Source organism: Salvelinus namaycush, chromosome 36 (assembly GCF_016432855.1).
Source record: "Salvelinus namaycush isolate Seneca chromosome 36, SaNama_1.0, whole genome shotgun sequence".
Taxonomy (NCBI): domain Eukaryota; kingdom Metazoa; phylum Chordata; class Actinopteri; order Salmoniformes; family Salmonidae; genus Salvelinus; species Salvelinus namaycush.
Window position 1 is genome coordinate 10,997,989 of NC_052342.1, and position 13,796 is coordinate 11,011,784.

Consider the following 13,796-nt stretch of genomic DNA (forward strand, 5'->3'; position numbering starts at 1 on the left):
TCATCCCAAAAAAGCAGTATGATCCAGTTATGTGTGTTTACTTGCAAAGAAGCACAACGGTAGCTCTGTGAGGTGAGTTATCTCTGCAGCGCAACTTAAGGCGATCAAGTTACACGTGTAGGAAATTCACTACTAATGTTTGTCAGCTTTATACACTATACAAAAGTATGTGGACACCCCTTCAAATTAGTGGATTGGGCTATTTCAGCCACACCCTTTGCTGACAGGTCTATTAAATTGAGGACACCGCCATGCAATCTCCATACACAAACATTAGCAGTAGAGTGGCCTTTCTGAAGAGCTCAGTGGTTTTCAACATGCACCGTCATAGGATGCCACCTTTCCAACAAGTCAGTTCGTCAAATTTCTGCCCTGCTAGAGCTGCCCCAGTCAACTGTACATGCTGTTATTGTGGAGTGGAAATGTCTAGGAGCATCAATGGCTCAACTGCGAAGTGGTAGGCCACACAAGCTCACAGAACGGGACAACCGAGTGCTGAAGCACGTAGCGCGTAAAAATTGTCTGTCCTCGGTTGCAACACTCACAACCAAGTTCTAAACTGCCTCTGAAAGCAACGTCAGCACACAAACTGTTCATCGGGAGCTTCATGAAATGGGTTTCCATGGCCGAGCAGCTGCACACAAGCCTAACATCACCATGCACAATGCCAAGTGTCGGCTATAGTGGTGTAAAGCTCGCCTCCATTGGACACTTGAGCAGTGGAAGCTGGTTCTCTTTAGTGTTGAATCACGCTTCACCATCTGGCAGTCCGACGGACAAATCTGGGTTTGGCGGACACCAGGTGAAAGCTACCTTCCCCAATGCATAGTGCCAACTGTAAAGTTTGGTGGAGGAGGAATAATGGTTTTTCATGGTTCGGGCTAGGCCGCTTAGTTCCAGTGAAGGGAAATCTTAACGCTACAGCACACAATGTCATTCTAGATGATTCAGGCCCTTTCCTGTTTCAGCATGACAATGCCCCCATGCACAAAGTGAGGTCCATATACAGTGCCCTGACCTCAACCCCATCGAACACCTTTGGGAGGAATTGGAACGCCAATTGCGTGCCAGGCCTAATCGCCCAACATCAGTGCCCAAGCTCACTAATGTTCTTGTGGCTGAATGGAAGCATGTCCCCGCAGCAATGTTCCAACATCTAGCGGAAAGCCTTCCCAGAAGAGTGGAGGCTGTTATAGCACCAAATGGGGGACCAACTCCATATAAATGCCCATGATTTTGGAATGAGATGTTCGACGTGCATGTGTCCAAGTTAACGATCTAACATGTGCCAAATCAATTCTCCAGCTGGGTTTTGCAAACTTGCCAATGTTAGCTAAGTGGCTAATGTTAGCTTGCAACATTCAGCTTCTTGGTAACAGCAGCATAGACAATCCCCTCCTGAAATTAGATTTGTTTTGTGTGTGCTGCAAGCTGGGTTGTCTGTCCTAGTAGTAAATGTTTGTATGCGCGCGTTAGCATTTACCAAGCATCTGCTATGAGAATTCCTTAGTACTTCTTAGCAATCTGGCAAGTGATGTTTTTTAGGCTTTTTTTTACATTCGGGTGAAAAAGGGTGCTCTTTTGTGTGTACTACTGTGTATCCCTGGATGGCTCAGGCACGGTGTGAAGGTATGGAAATCTGGATACCGCCCAACCCTACTATACATCATTCCCAAACATTCTATGAATTTATGAAAATGACCATATCTAAGTGTAGTCTTGTCAGGAAATACAAAAAAGGTGTCATTCTTCCTGGGTGTTTATATGAACAGATTTGAATAAGATTTCATGTTGTTAAAATGCTGTCGGTTCCACCTTAAGTTGCCCTTTGTATATAGCCATTTTGCAACAAGATGGAAGGCGAAAGACAAGCTCTTGTTGTCGTCACTGAAAAAGGTGACTATCGATATGTCACCCTTATCAAACTTGACACTAAATTTGTTTTTCATGGAAAATAGGTTGAAAATGAGAGACTAGAACTATTTATATTTCTAGAAATAAACTCTCACTACTTTACTTGACACTCATAACCATGTCATAATGTCAAAACAGCTAACATAGCTTGTCATAACCTGTTATAATATGGTCATAACACTGTCATGACATAGTTAGACCTGTTGTAACACACTACATGACCAAAAGTATGTGGACAGCTGCTTGTCGAACATCTCATTCCAAAATCATGGGCATTTATGTGGAGTTGGTACCCCCCTATGCTGCCATAACAGCCTCCACTCTTCTGGGAAGGCTTTCCACTAAATGTTGGAACATTGCTGTGGGGACTTGCTTCCATTCAGCCACAAGAGCATTAGTGAGGTTGGGCATTGATGTTGGGCGATTAGGCCAATATTCATGCCATCTGTTTTGTCGGGCCTACATCTTGATATACAGTGTATACCTCCAGTTGGGTCTACACAACAGATGGTGTGGGACGTAGTGTCAAACATTAGATCACTTTTGAGGTTTGATCTTGGCTTGGGCTGCATCTTCATTTGTGCCAAATGTTACCAACCATGCTGTTCAAGTGTCCTCCCCTGCAACCCCAGATGTGACTGACATGATGCTGAAGTTGTGTCAATTTGACTGTCAATTTGAACAAACATTTCCTTACAATTCTTCTAGTACTCTACACAATGCTATTTGAAAACCTTAAATCAACAAAGACTAAGTGGAGGACTTCCAGGTGATATGCTGCACTTCAGATAATAGAACAATCAGTTAATCAGACAACAATGTAATGTAATTTATTAGTCATGGCTGACAAATCAATACAATAAATTACTCAAGCATCTCCCTACATTAAATGGAACGTGAAGGCTACATCAAAGTAATTCTAAATGTAGCTGTTAACAAAAACATTTTGGAGACTTATTTATCAATGTACGCCATTTGGTCATATGCCCCATTTAAAAACCAGTCACAACCTTATACAGCATGTTTAGGGCATGTTCCTAGAAACGGATCAAACATGGCACGTACTGTATGCATCAACTAGGTTGTTGTGTTTCCACGTTTGCGATCATAAATCATGCATGAGTAACTTGACTGACAGAAATGTGTACTGTATCTGAATTATGCATTGCATATATCAATATTGAGCTCAGCCGGTGCTTAATTTGAGCACTTTGTCGAAAGGAGTCTTACACTCCCTCGGCAAAGTTAAACGGTGAGCGTTGTCTATGGGTGTTGAAGGGCGAAGAAGTCATCCATATTAATGCAAGGAACTGTGGTTCTTAATGGCCTGTTACATGTATTTGTATGACATCTGGCCATGGTTCATTGATATTCATGTACGAGCGTGTTTAACAAAAGAAGACATGCCAGACATAAAATGGACGTGCGTCTCTGATTAGGGGACATCGGTCAAATCAAATCAAATGGATTTATATAGCCCTTCTTAGATCAGCTGATATCTCAAAGTGCTGTACAGAAACCCAGCCTAAAACCCCAAACAGCAAGCAATGCAGGTGTAGAAGCACGGTGGCTAGGAAAAACTCCATAGAAAGGCCAAAACCTAGGAAGAAACCTAGAGGAACCAGGCTCTGAGGGGTGGCTGTTACGTTCCCCAGTTTCTGTGTTGTATTTGAGTGTGTGTGTTTCAGGAGATGGCTTCCTGGAAGCCTCCCCAACCAACTGATTGGTCGACCCCAGGCTAATTGATGATTGGAGCTGACTCCGCCCCCTCGTCAAGAAGCAGCTGACTCTAATCACCATTGCCACCAGAAGATATAAAAGCCAGTGTTCTGTTCAGAAGGAAAAGAGAAATGATTGGAGGTTAGAGGGAGATTGAATATTTTGGAGATCATTAGAAAGAGATTAGAGAGAGAGAAGATTGATTATTGAATATTTTGGAGAGATTAGAGAGAGAGATTTTTTCTGGAGAATTTGATTGTGATAAAGTGTTGGTTGTTTCTCAAAGAGATTTGGTATGTAATATGTTAGTTGTTGTTGGTAGCCGCTTTGATATTTCTGTGTTTGTTGCTTTGTCAAAGCTTCTTTAGTGGCCTGAGTTAGTTTACTCAGTTTTGTTGTAAAGTGTTTGTGAAATTGTTAATAATTATTCTGTTTCATTTGTTCCCAGGGGGGAAGGAGAAGGCACTTTGGGAGTGCTTAGGCAAGAGGCCCGCGGGCATACATATACCCGTAGTATATTCACTGTCTAGGCACACTAGGTAAGACCTGGGCGGACCACCCCCTGTATTTTGGTTAGGGCACCAGGTGGTGCTAAGATAGGTAAGTAGTGGGTAGGCAGGTTAGATAGGAGAGGGGGAAGCTTTGATATTTACTTTCTTTGCTTTGGTTCCGTCCAGCCCCTTTTCCCCATATTACCGTGTAGGAAATAAATCCTCGTAACGGTAAATTCTGCCTTTGTCGTCCTTTCTCGCACCTACAGTTCATACCTCTTTTGCTTCACGGAGAGTTGAGTTGCAGCAGGGAGTTGCGTTCCCTCTTTATAGAGGCGTGCGTAACAGTGGCCAGTCCTCTTCTGGCTGTGCCGGGTGGGGATTATAGCAGAACATGGCCAAGATGCTCAAATGTTCATAAATGACCAGCAGGGTCAAATAATAATAATCACAGTAGTTGTCGAGGGTGCAACAGGTCAGCACCTCAGGAGTAAATGTCAGTTGGCTTTTCATAGCCGATCATTGAGAGTATCTCTACCGCTCCTGCTGTCTCTAGAGAGTTGAAAACAGCAGGTCTGGGACAGGTAGCACGTCCGGTGAACAGGTCAGGGTTCCATAGCCGCAGGCAGAACAGTTGAAACTGGAGCAGCAGCACGGCCAGTTGGACTAGGGACAGCAAGGAGTCATCATGCCAGGTAGTCCTGAGGCATGGTCTTAGGGCTTAGGTCATCCGAGAGAGAGAAAGAAAGAAAGAGAGAATTAGAGAGAGCATACTTAAATTCACACAGGACATCGGATAAGACAGGAGAAATACTCCAGATATAACAGACTGACCCTAGCCCCCCGACACATAAACTACTGCAGCATAAATACTGGAGGCTGAGACAGGAGGGGTCAGGAGACACTTTGGCCCCATCCGATGATACCCCCAGACAGGGCCAAACAGGCAGGATATAACCCCACCCACTTTGCCCCACCCACAGCCCCCACACCACTAGAGGGATATCTTCAACCACCAACTTACCATCCTGAGACAAGGCCGAGTATAGCCCACAAAGATCTCCGCCACGGCACAACCCAAGGGGGGGCGCCAACCCAGACAGGAAGACCACGTCAGTGACTCAACCTACTCAAGTGACGCACCCCTCCTAGGGACGGCATGGAAGAGCACCAGACAATCCCCGGACAATCCCCGGCAGACAATTCCATAAAAATGGAGTTCTATAGGAGAAAGCCCTGCCTCCAGCTGTTTGCTTAGAAATTCTAGGGACAATTAGGAGGCCTGCGTCTTGTGACCGTAGCGTACGTGTAGGCATGTACGGCAGGACCAAATCGGGAAGATAGGTAGGAGCAAGCCCATGTAATGCTTTGTAGGTTAACAGTAAAATCTTGAAATCAGCCCTTGCCTTAACAGGAAGCTAATGTAGGGAGGCTAGCACTGGAGTAATATGATCAAATTCTTTGGTTCTAGTCAGGATTCTAGCAGCCGTATTTAGCACTAACTGAAGTTTATTTAGTGCTTTATCCGGGTAGCCGGAAAGTAGAGCATTGCAGTAGTCTAACCTAGAAGTAACAAAAGCATGGATACATTTTTCCGCATCATTTTTGGACAGAAAGTTTCTGATTTTTGCAATGTTACGGAGATGGAAAAAAGCTGTCCTTGAAACAGTCTTGAAATGTTAGTCAAAATAGAGATCAGGGTCCAGAGTAACGGCGAGGTCCTTCACAGTTTTATTTGAGACGACTTTACAACCATCAAGATTAATTGTCAGATTCAACAGAAGATCTCTTTGTTTCTTGGGACCTAGAACAAGCACCTCTGTTTTGTCCGAGTTTAAAAGTAGAACATTTGCAGCCATCCACTTCCTTATGTCTGAAACACAGGCTTCCAGGATGGGCAATTTTGGGGCTTCACCATGTTTCATTGAAATGTACAGCTGTGTGTCATCCGCATAGCAGTGAAGTTAACATTATTTTTTCGAATGACATCCCCAAGAGGTAAAATATATAGTGAAAACAATAGTGGTCCTAAAACGGAGCCTTGAGGAACACCGAAATTTATAGTTGATTTGTCAGAGGACAAACCATCCACAGAGACAAACTGATATCTTTCTGACAGATAAGATCTAAACCAGGCCAGAACTTGTCCGTGTAGACCAATTTGGGTTTCCAATCTCTCCAAAAGAATGTGGTGATCGATGGTATCAAAAGCAGCACTAAGGTCTAGGAGCACAAGGACAGATGCAGAGCCTCGGTCTGATGCCATTAAAAGGTAATTTACCACCTTCACAAGTGCAGTCTCAGTGCTATGATGGGGTTTAAAACCAGACTGAAGCATTTCGTATACATTGTTTGTCTTCAGGAAGGCAGTGAGTTGCAGCGCAACTGCTTTTTTTTTTTTATTGAGAGGAATGGGAGATTCGATATAGGCCGATTCGTTTTTTAAATATTTTCTGGGTCAAGGTTTGGCTTTTTCAAGAGAGGCTTTATTACTGCCACTTTTAGTGAGTTTGGTACACATCCGGTGGATAGAGAGCCGTTTATTATGTTCAACATAGGAGGGCCAAGCACAGGAAGCAGCTCATTCAGTAGTTTAGTTGGAATAGGGTCCAGTATGCGGTTTCGAAGGATTAGAGGCCATGACTATTTTCATTAATGTGTCTAGAGATATAGTATTAAAAAACTTGAGTGTCTCCCTTGATCCTAGGTCCTGGCAGAGTTGGGCAGACTCAGGACAATTGAGCTTTGGAGGAATACGCAGATTTAAAGAGGAGTCCGTAATTTGCTTTCTAATGATCATGATCTTTTCCTCAAAGAAGTTCATGAATTTATTACTGCTGAAGTGAAAGCCATCCTCTCTTGGGGAATGCTGCTTTTTTAGTTAGCTTTGCGACAGTATCAAAAATACATTTTGGATTGTTCTTATTTTCCTCAATTAAGTTGGAAAAATAGTGAGGCCTCCCGGGTGGTGCAGTGGTCTAGGGCACTGCATCGCAGTGCTAGCTGCGCCACCAGAGTCTCTGGGTTCGCGCCCAGGCTCTGTCGCAGCCGGCCGCGACGCACAATTGGCCCAGCGTCGTCCGGGTTAGGGAGGGTTTGGCCGGTAGGGATATCCTTGTCTCATCGCGCTCCAGCGACTCCTGTGGCGGGCCGGGCGCAGTGTGCGCTAACCAAGGGGGCCAGGTGCACGGTGTTTCCTCCGACACATTGGTGTGGCTGGCTTCCGGGTTGGAGGCGCGCTGTGTTAAGAAGCAGTGCGGCTTGGTTGGGTTGTGCTTCGGAGGACGCATGGCTTTCGACCTTCGTCTCTCCCGAGCCCGTACGGGAGTTGTAGCGATGAGACAAGATAGTAATTACTAGCGATTGGATACCACCAAAATTGGGGAGAAAAGGGGGTAAAATAAAAAAATATATATAAAAAAAGTTGGGGAAAAAAAGTTGGAAAAATAGGATGATCGAGCAGCAGTGAGGGCTCTTTGATACTGCACGGTACTGTCTTTCCAAGCTAGTCGGTAGACTTCCAGTTTGGTGTGGCGCCATTTCCGTTCCAATTTTCTGGAAGCTTGCTTCAGAGCCCGGGTATTTTCTGTATACCAGGGAGCTAGTTTCTTATGACAAATGTTTTTAGGGGTGCGACTGCATCTAGGGTATTGCGCAAGGTTAAATTGAGTTCCTCAGTTAGGTGGTTAACTGATTTTTGTCCTTTGACGTCCTTGGGTAGGCAGAGGGAGTCTGGAAGGGCATCAAGGAATCTTTGGGTTGTCTGAGAATTTATAGCACGACTTTTGATGCTCCTTGGTTGGGGTCTGAGCAGATTATTTGTTGTGATTGCAAACGTAATAAAATGGTGGTCCTATAGTCCAGCATTATGTGGAAAAACATTAAGATCCACAACATTTATTCCATGGGACAAAACTAGGTCCAGAGTATGACTATGGCAGTGAGTATGTCCGGAGACATGTTGGACAAAGCCCACTGAGTCGATGATGGCTCCGAAAGCCTTTTGGAGTGGGTCTGTGGTAGAGGTCGACCGATTAATCGGAATGGCCGATTAATTAGGGCCGATTTCAAGTTTTCATAACAATGTTTTTTTTATATATTTTTTTATTTTTTTATATACCTTTATTTAACTAGGCAAGTCAGTTAAGAACACATTCTTATTTTCAATGACGGCCTAGGAACGGTGGGTTAACTGCCTTGTTCAGGGGCAGAACGACAGATTTTTACCTTGTCAGCTCGGGGATTCAATCTTGCAACTTTATGGTTAACTAGTCCAACGCACCTGCCTCTCATTGCACTCCACGAGGAGCCTGCCTGTTACGTGAATGCAGTAAGACGCCAAGGTAAGTTGCTAGCTAGCATTAAACTTATCTTATAAAAAACAATCAATCAATCATAATCACTAGTTAACTACACATGGTTGATGATATTACTAGTTTATCTAGCCTGTCCTGCGTCACGTATAATCGATGCGGTGTGCGGTCACAGATACACTACACGACCAAAAGTATGTGGACACCTGCTCGTCTAACATGTCATTCAATTATCATAGGTATTAATATGGAGCCCCCCCCCCCCCTTGCTGCTATAACAGCCTTCACTCTTCTGGGGAAGCTTTCCACTAGATGTTGGAACATTGCTGTTGAGAGTTGCTTCCATTCAGCCACGAGAATTAGTGCGGTCCGGCACTGATGTTGGGCGATTAGGCCTGGCTCGTAGTCGGTGTTCCAATTCATCCCAAAGGTGGTCGATAGGGTTGAAGTGATGGCTTTGTGCAGGCCAGTCAAGTTTTTCCACACCTTTCTCGACAAACCATTTCTGTACGGACCTCGCTTTCTGCACGGGGGCATTGAAACAGGAAAGGGCCTTTACCCAAACTGTTGCCACAAAGTTGTAATCCCACGAAATCGTCTAGAATGTCATTGTAAACTCTAGCATTAAGATTTCCCTTCACTGGAACTAAGGGGCCTAGCCTGAACCATGAAATACATCCCCCCCCAGACCATTATTCTTCCACCACCAAACTTTACAGTTGGCACCATGTATTGGGGCAGGTAGCTGTCAGGATTTGGCCAGGATTGTTCTTGTTTTGGTCACTAGATGCCCCCATTACGCCTTTTTTGAACCTTTTGTTTTTTCCTTGTTCTAATTATTATTTGCACCTGTGTGTCATTTCCTTGTTGGTATTTAAACCCTGTGTGTTCCTCAGTTCTTTGCTCAGTGTTTGTATGTTAGCACCCAGCCCCAGCCTTGCTGTGAACATATTTTTCTCTTGTTGGATTTTCCAGAGGTTCTCTGGTTTTGTTCTTGTTTATTTTTGATTAGTCTTTTGAGGTTTGTTTTTTCTCTGCTGTTCTTACCACTTTGTGGATTTTCTTTGTATTTTGGAGGATATCCATTTTTTCTCTTGGCTTTATTTTTGACGTTGTGGATTTATAATTTTTGCCTGAAGATCTTTTTCTTTTATTAAACCACCATCTCTAGTACTGCTGTGTTTGCCTCATCTTCTGGGTTCTGCCGACTATTAGTGACTGTTTCTCACACCGGGTCCTGACAGTAGCGTTCTCCTGGAATCCGCCAAACCCAGATTCGTCCGTCAGACTCCAAAAAAACGCGTTTCCACTGCCGCAGAGTCCGACTCTGCGGCGAACTTTACAGACACCTGGCATTGAGCATGGTGATCTTGGGCTTGTGTGTGGCTGCTCGGTCATGGAAACCCATTTCATGAAGCTCCCAACAAACAGTTTTTGTGCTGATGTTACTTCCAGAGACCGTTTGGAACTCGGTAGTGAGTGTCGCAACCGAGGACAGACGATTTTTACGGGCTTCAGCACTTGGCGGTCCCGTTCTGTGAGCTTGTGTGGCCTACCACTTCGCGGCTGTGCCGTTGTTGCTCGTAGACGTTTCCACTTCACAATAACAGCACGTACAGTTGACCAGGGCAGCTCTATCAGGGCAGGAATTTGACAAACTGATGTAAAGGTGGCATCCTATGACGGTGCCACGTTGAAAGTCACTGAGCTCTTGAGTAAGGCCATCTTACTGCCAATGTTTATCTAGGGAGATTGCATGCCTGTGTGCTTGATTTTATACACGTCAGCAACGGGTGTGGCTGAAATAGCCAAATCTACTAATTTGAAGGGGTGTCCACATACTCTTGTGTATTTAGTGTGCATTGCGCTACGTTGTGGCTAGTTATGACACGTACATAATAGTATAAAAACCCACAAAATCTACCACACAAGGCAAAACATACCATTACACCATAGCCTACGTGTCAACAGCATGTTTGTTTATTTATATATATATATATATAATATATATTTTTTGTTGTTGACCATATTCAGTTATCATTGTAATTGTGCATACATTGATGTCAGACATGCACCCATCCCAATGCTCTTGCTGATGACTGGGATGAATGCGGGTGCACATTTCAGGAGCAGGACAAGACACCCACTTTTTGACTGATGACTGATATAAGGGCATGTACGTGATAGGCCTATCTGTCTTATGATTATGATGGTCATAATGCTTCTTGACAGTGTTATAAAGTGTATTTTCTTAGTCCAAGTAAAGTGACACAGGATGGTCATAATGTTTTTCGACAAGTTATTTAAAATATGATGAGAAAAATGACTAAAGAATTCATTACAACAACAGACAAGGATTTAAGAAATTAACTTTCAAAACGAAAGGTAACTAATTGGCAGGGAAAAAACTCGTTTCAATATGGTTTTCACACTACGTAGGTATAATAACCAGCCATACAAAAATGTAATATATGTCACAACAGGTTTAAATATATAGATCATGACTGTGTATTGACCATATTATGTCAGCTGTTATGACATTGTGACATGGTTATGACTGTGTTATAAAACTAGGTGTCAAGTAAAGTGTTACTAAGTTTTGCCTCTTTTGCAATATCGAAAAGGTGAGAGGCCCATACTCCGCTTCATGAGTTTCACTTGGTCCATTGTTTTTTAAAACAGCCAAAATTTTGACAGTTAGCTTCCTTAGTGCATGCTTGGCCTGCTAAGAGGAAATATATGCTAATGAAGGCTTCCAGTCAAAAGTGCATGTTTTAAGAACGATTGAATGACTACTTTTGTAAATATTACAATTCATATCTCCATGAAACGCCAGTACAAAAATAACCAGGCTTTCAATTAAACTCTCTCCCATGAGAACAAACCATGTTTATATACTTATTTAGACCCCTTTTTATCGAAGTGGATTCATAAATCAAGTTGGGCTAATGCATTTACCTTGCTAATGTTTGAGGGCAGCGCAGCGCAGGCAAACATGTTAATTAAATTAGGCCAAACTCTAATCAAAGGGCAACCTGAGAGGCTATATCATCGCAATCAAGCCTAATGCTTAATGTCATTATTACAACAGTTAAAGAGGAGGAAAGAGACCCATATAAGTGGCCATGTGACTTGCATAGGCACTGCAATGGGCAAAAACACACATTTAAATAAAAGTAAAAAATGAAGTTTCTTCCAATTCTTTAGAATCGTTTAGAAACTGTGTAGTGAATTCTGGGTAGTAAATTGCAGAACAGGATATTTAAAGATTTTTTTTTTACTACATACTTAATTGCGGGTTTATCACTGTCTTCTTATGTAACCTACCATACTTTGCTGGTTTCAGTGTTACACGGTTACCTAGTTATGCATTTAGAAGGAAATTCCCTTTAACACAGAAAAATATAATTGGTCCCAGGTGTTTTTGTTTCCGACTTGTAAAGCTGTTAAATGTAGATGAGTACAGAAAATTATCAAGTGGACACAATGTTTCACCTCAAACACTTTTTCCCCATTACTGTACCATGTGCTTTGGTAAACGTACACAGCTGCTCAAATATCTCTATAGTTCCATACATGTTTACCGTCACCATAGCAACAGGCTATTCTGAATGCTTCCTTCTGTTCGTACTGGACCATTATTGAATGTACTGTATTGAGAAGTGCGTTATTCCTAGAGAGCTGCCTTTTGGACTTTCCCGAGTCCAGGTACTATGGAGTCCAGGTACTATGGAGGGGGGAACAGGAGGTTTGGGGAGTGGCTCCTATGTGACCCTCCTATGCTGGGATGTGATTTGCAGTCCATTCTGCAGCATTGGTGTGTCCCACTGTGGGGAAAAGACAACAAGGGGTTTGGTATTCCCTACAGCCCCTGGCAACTGGTTCTCTCTCTCTCTCTCCCTTTCATTTTCTCTCGCTCTTTGTCTTTGTGTCGCTCCATTTCCCTTGCTCTCTCTCTCCCCCTCTTCCTCTATTTTTGTTAGTTTCTTCACCCGCTCTCCTGTTTTCTTCTCATTGCTCTTTCTCCTTTCTCCTTACTCCCTTAACCTCACACACCTCTCTCTGTCTGTCTGTCTCTGTCTCTGTCTCTCTCTCTCTCTCTGTCTCTCTCTGCCTCTGTCTGTCTCTCTGTCTGTCTCTCTCTCCCCGGTGTCTCGTCAAGTCTGAGATGCTGGCTCTCTAAGTGGAGGTAACTGGCCTGTAAACGGGCAGTGAGCTCTGTGATTGTGACCGTGGCATGGGCAGCCCGTGACCCGACAGACTTGATCACCATGAACCTGGAGGGGCTGGAGATGATCGCGGTATTAGTGGTGGTGGTCCTACTTGTCAAGGTTCTGGAGCAGTTTGGACTTTTAGAGGCGGGTAACGACGGTAAGATAGAACCAAGACTTTGTTGTTTTGTCAGAGCACTAAAGTAGTTTTGAGGACCTTTTTGAACAAAGGTTGTCAGTTTGTCCGACCTGGTTGAATGTAACTTTGTATTTGATATTCCACAGTTTGTAGAAACTGATTTATTTAGCTCTTTCACTACTCAAACTACAAACTATTCAACTTAATTGTGGACTTGTCTGGTTCCTTATTGATATCTTGATTTAAAGTTGAGTATAGCTCCTGTTGCAGACTAGAATTGTGTTTTCATAGCTATTTATGTACTTTTTATGCATCCTAAGAAATAGTCAACAGGTCAGGCATTCATCTTGTTAACATATTTGAATCTGTAGTTCCCTCTGCGGCAAATGCCTTTTGGCCATGACTGTGCTCTCTTAGCTATTTCATTTTCTATGACCACACTCCGTAAGTGTTACACTAAGATTTCTATTATTTTGCTAGCCATTCACATATCCAGTACAAAGTAGTCAAACTGTGAGAGGGTGAGAAATAGATAGTTGTAATATGCAACAACAGGTGAACCGAGATGGTGATTGGCAAGAGGGTCAAAACAATGCCCAGCTAGCACATAATGTTCTGAGGACCATATGTGTCTTAGAGGTTGGGAAGAGAGTGGTTATTTTGCATACAACCTTCCCACAACTTTCTGGGAGTGGTGCAGAATAGTTGCTTGGCTTTGGAACATTCTCAGCACATTTAAGGAACTTGACAAAAAAAAAAAAAATCTTGGTATTTCATTGCTTTAACGTACTGTTTCCTAAAATGTCAAACATGGTTACATTTCATTTAAATGTTGGTAATATTCCACGTGCAACATAAGACAAAAACAAATGACAAGGGTTTGAGGTAGGGGACTAACTGGAGTCTCCAAGAGGCCACACACCTCTCCAAAGTGTGCACAGTTCCGAAGTCATTTCAATGCCAAAAAATATCCTCCGGGCTGCTAGAGAAACCAATTTGTGAAGCACGT

The 13,796-nt window shown here is 43.2% G+C and overlaps 1 protein-coding gene across 2 annotated transcripts in view; it reads left to right on the top strand.

Moving 5' to 3' along the window:
- Positions 1–13,796, top strand: part of LOC120030445 (Kv channel-interacting protein 4-like) — a 186,697-nt gene that overhangs the window by 98,629 nt on the left and 74,272 nt on the right. The window contains exon 1 of one of the 2 annotated variants that reach the window (XM_038975849.1): positions 12,709–12,808. The exons of the other annotated variant lie outside the window; for it this stretch is intronic. Within the exon in view, the coding sequence (XP_038831777.1) occupies positions 12,709–12,808 (100 nt within the window). Of the gene's footprint in view, positions 1–12,708; positions 12,809–13,796 lie in introns of those variants that run through there. 2 annotated transcript variants of the gene reach the window in all.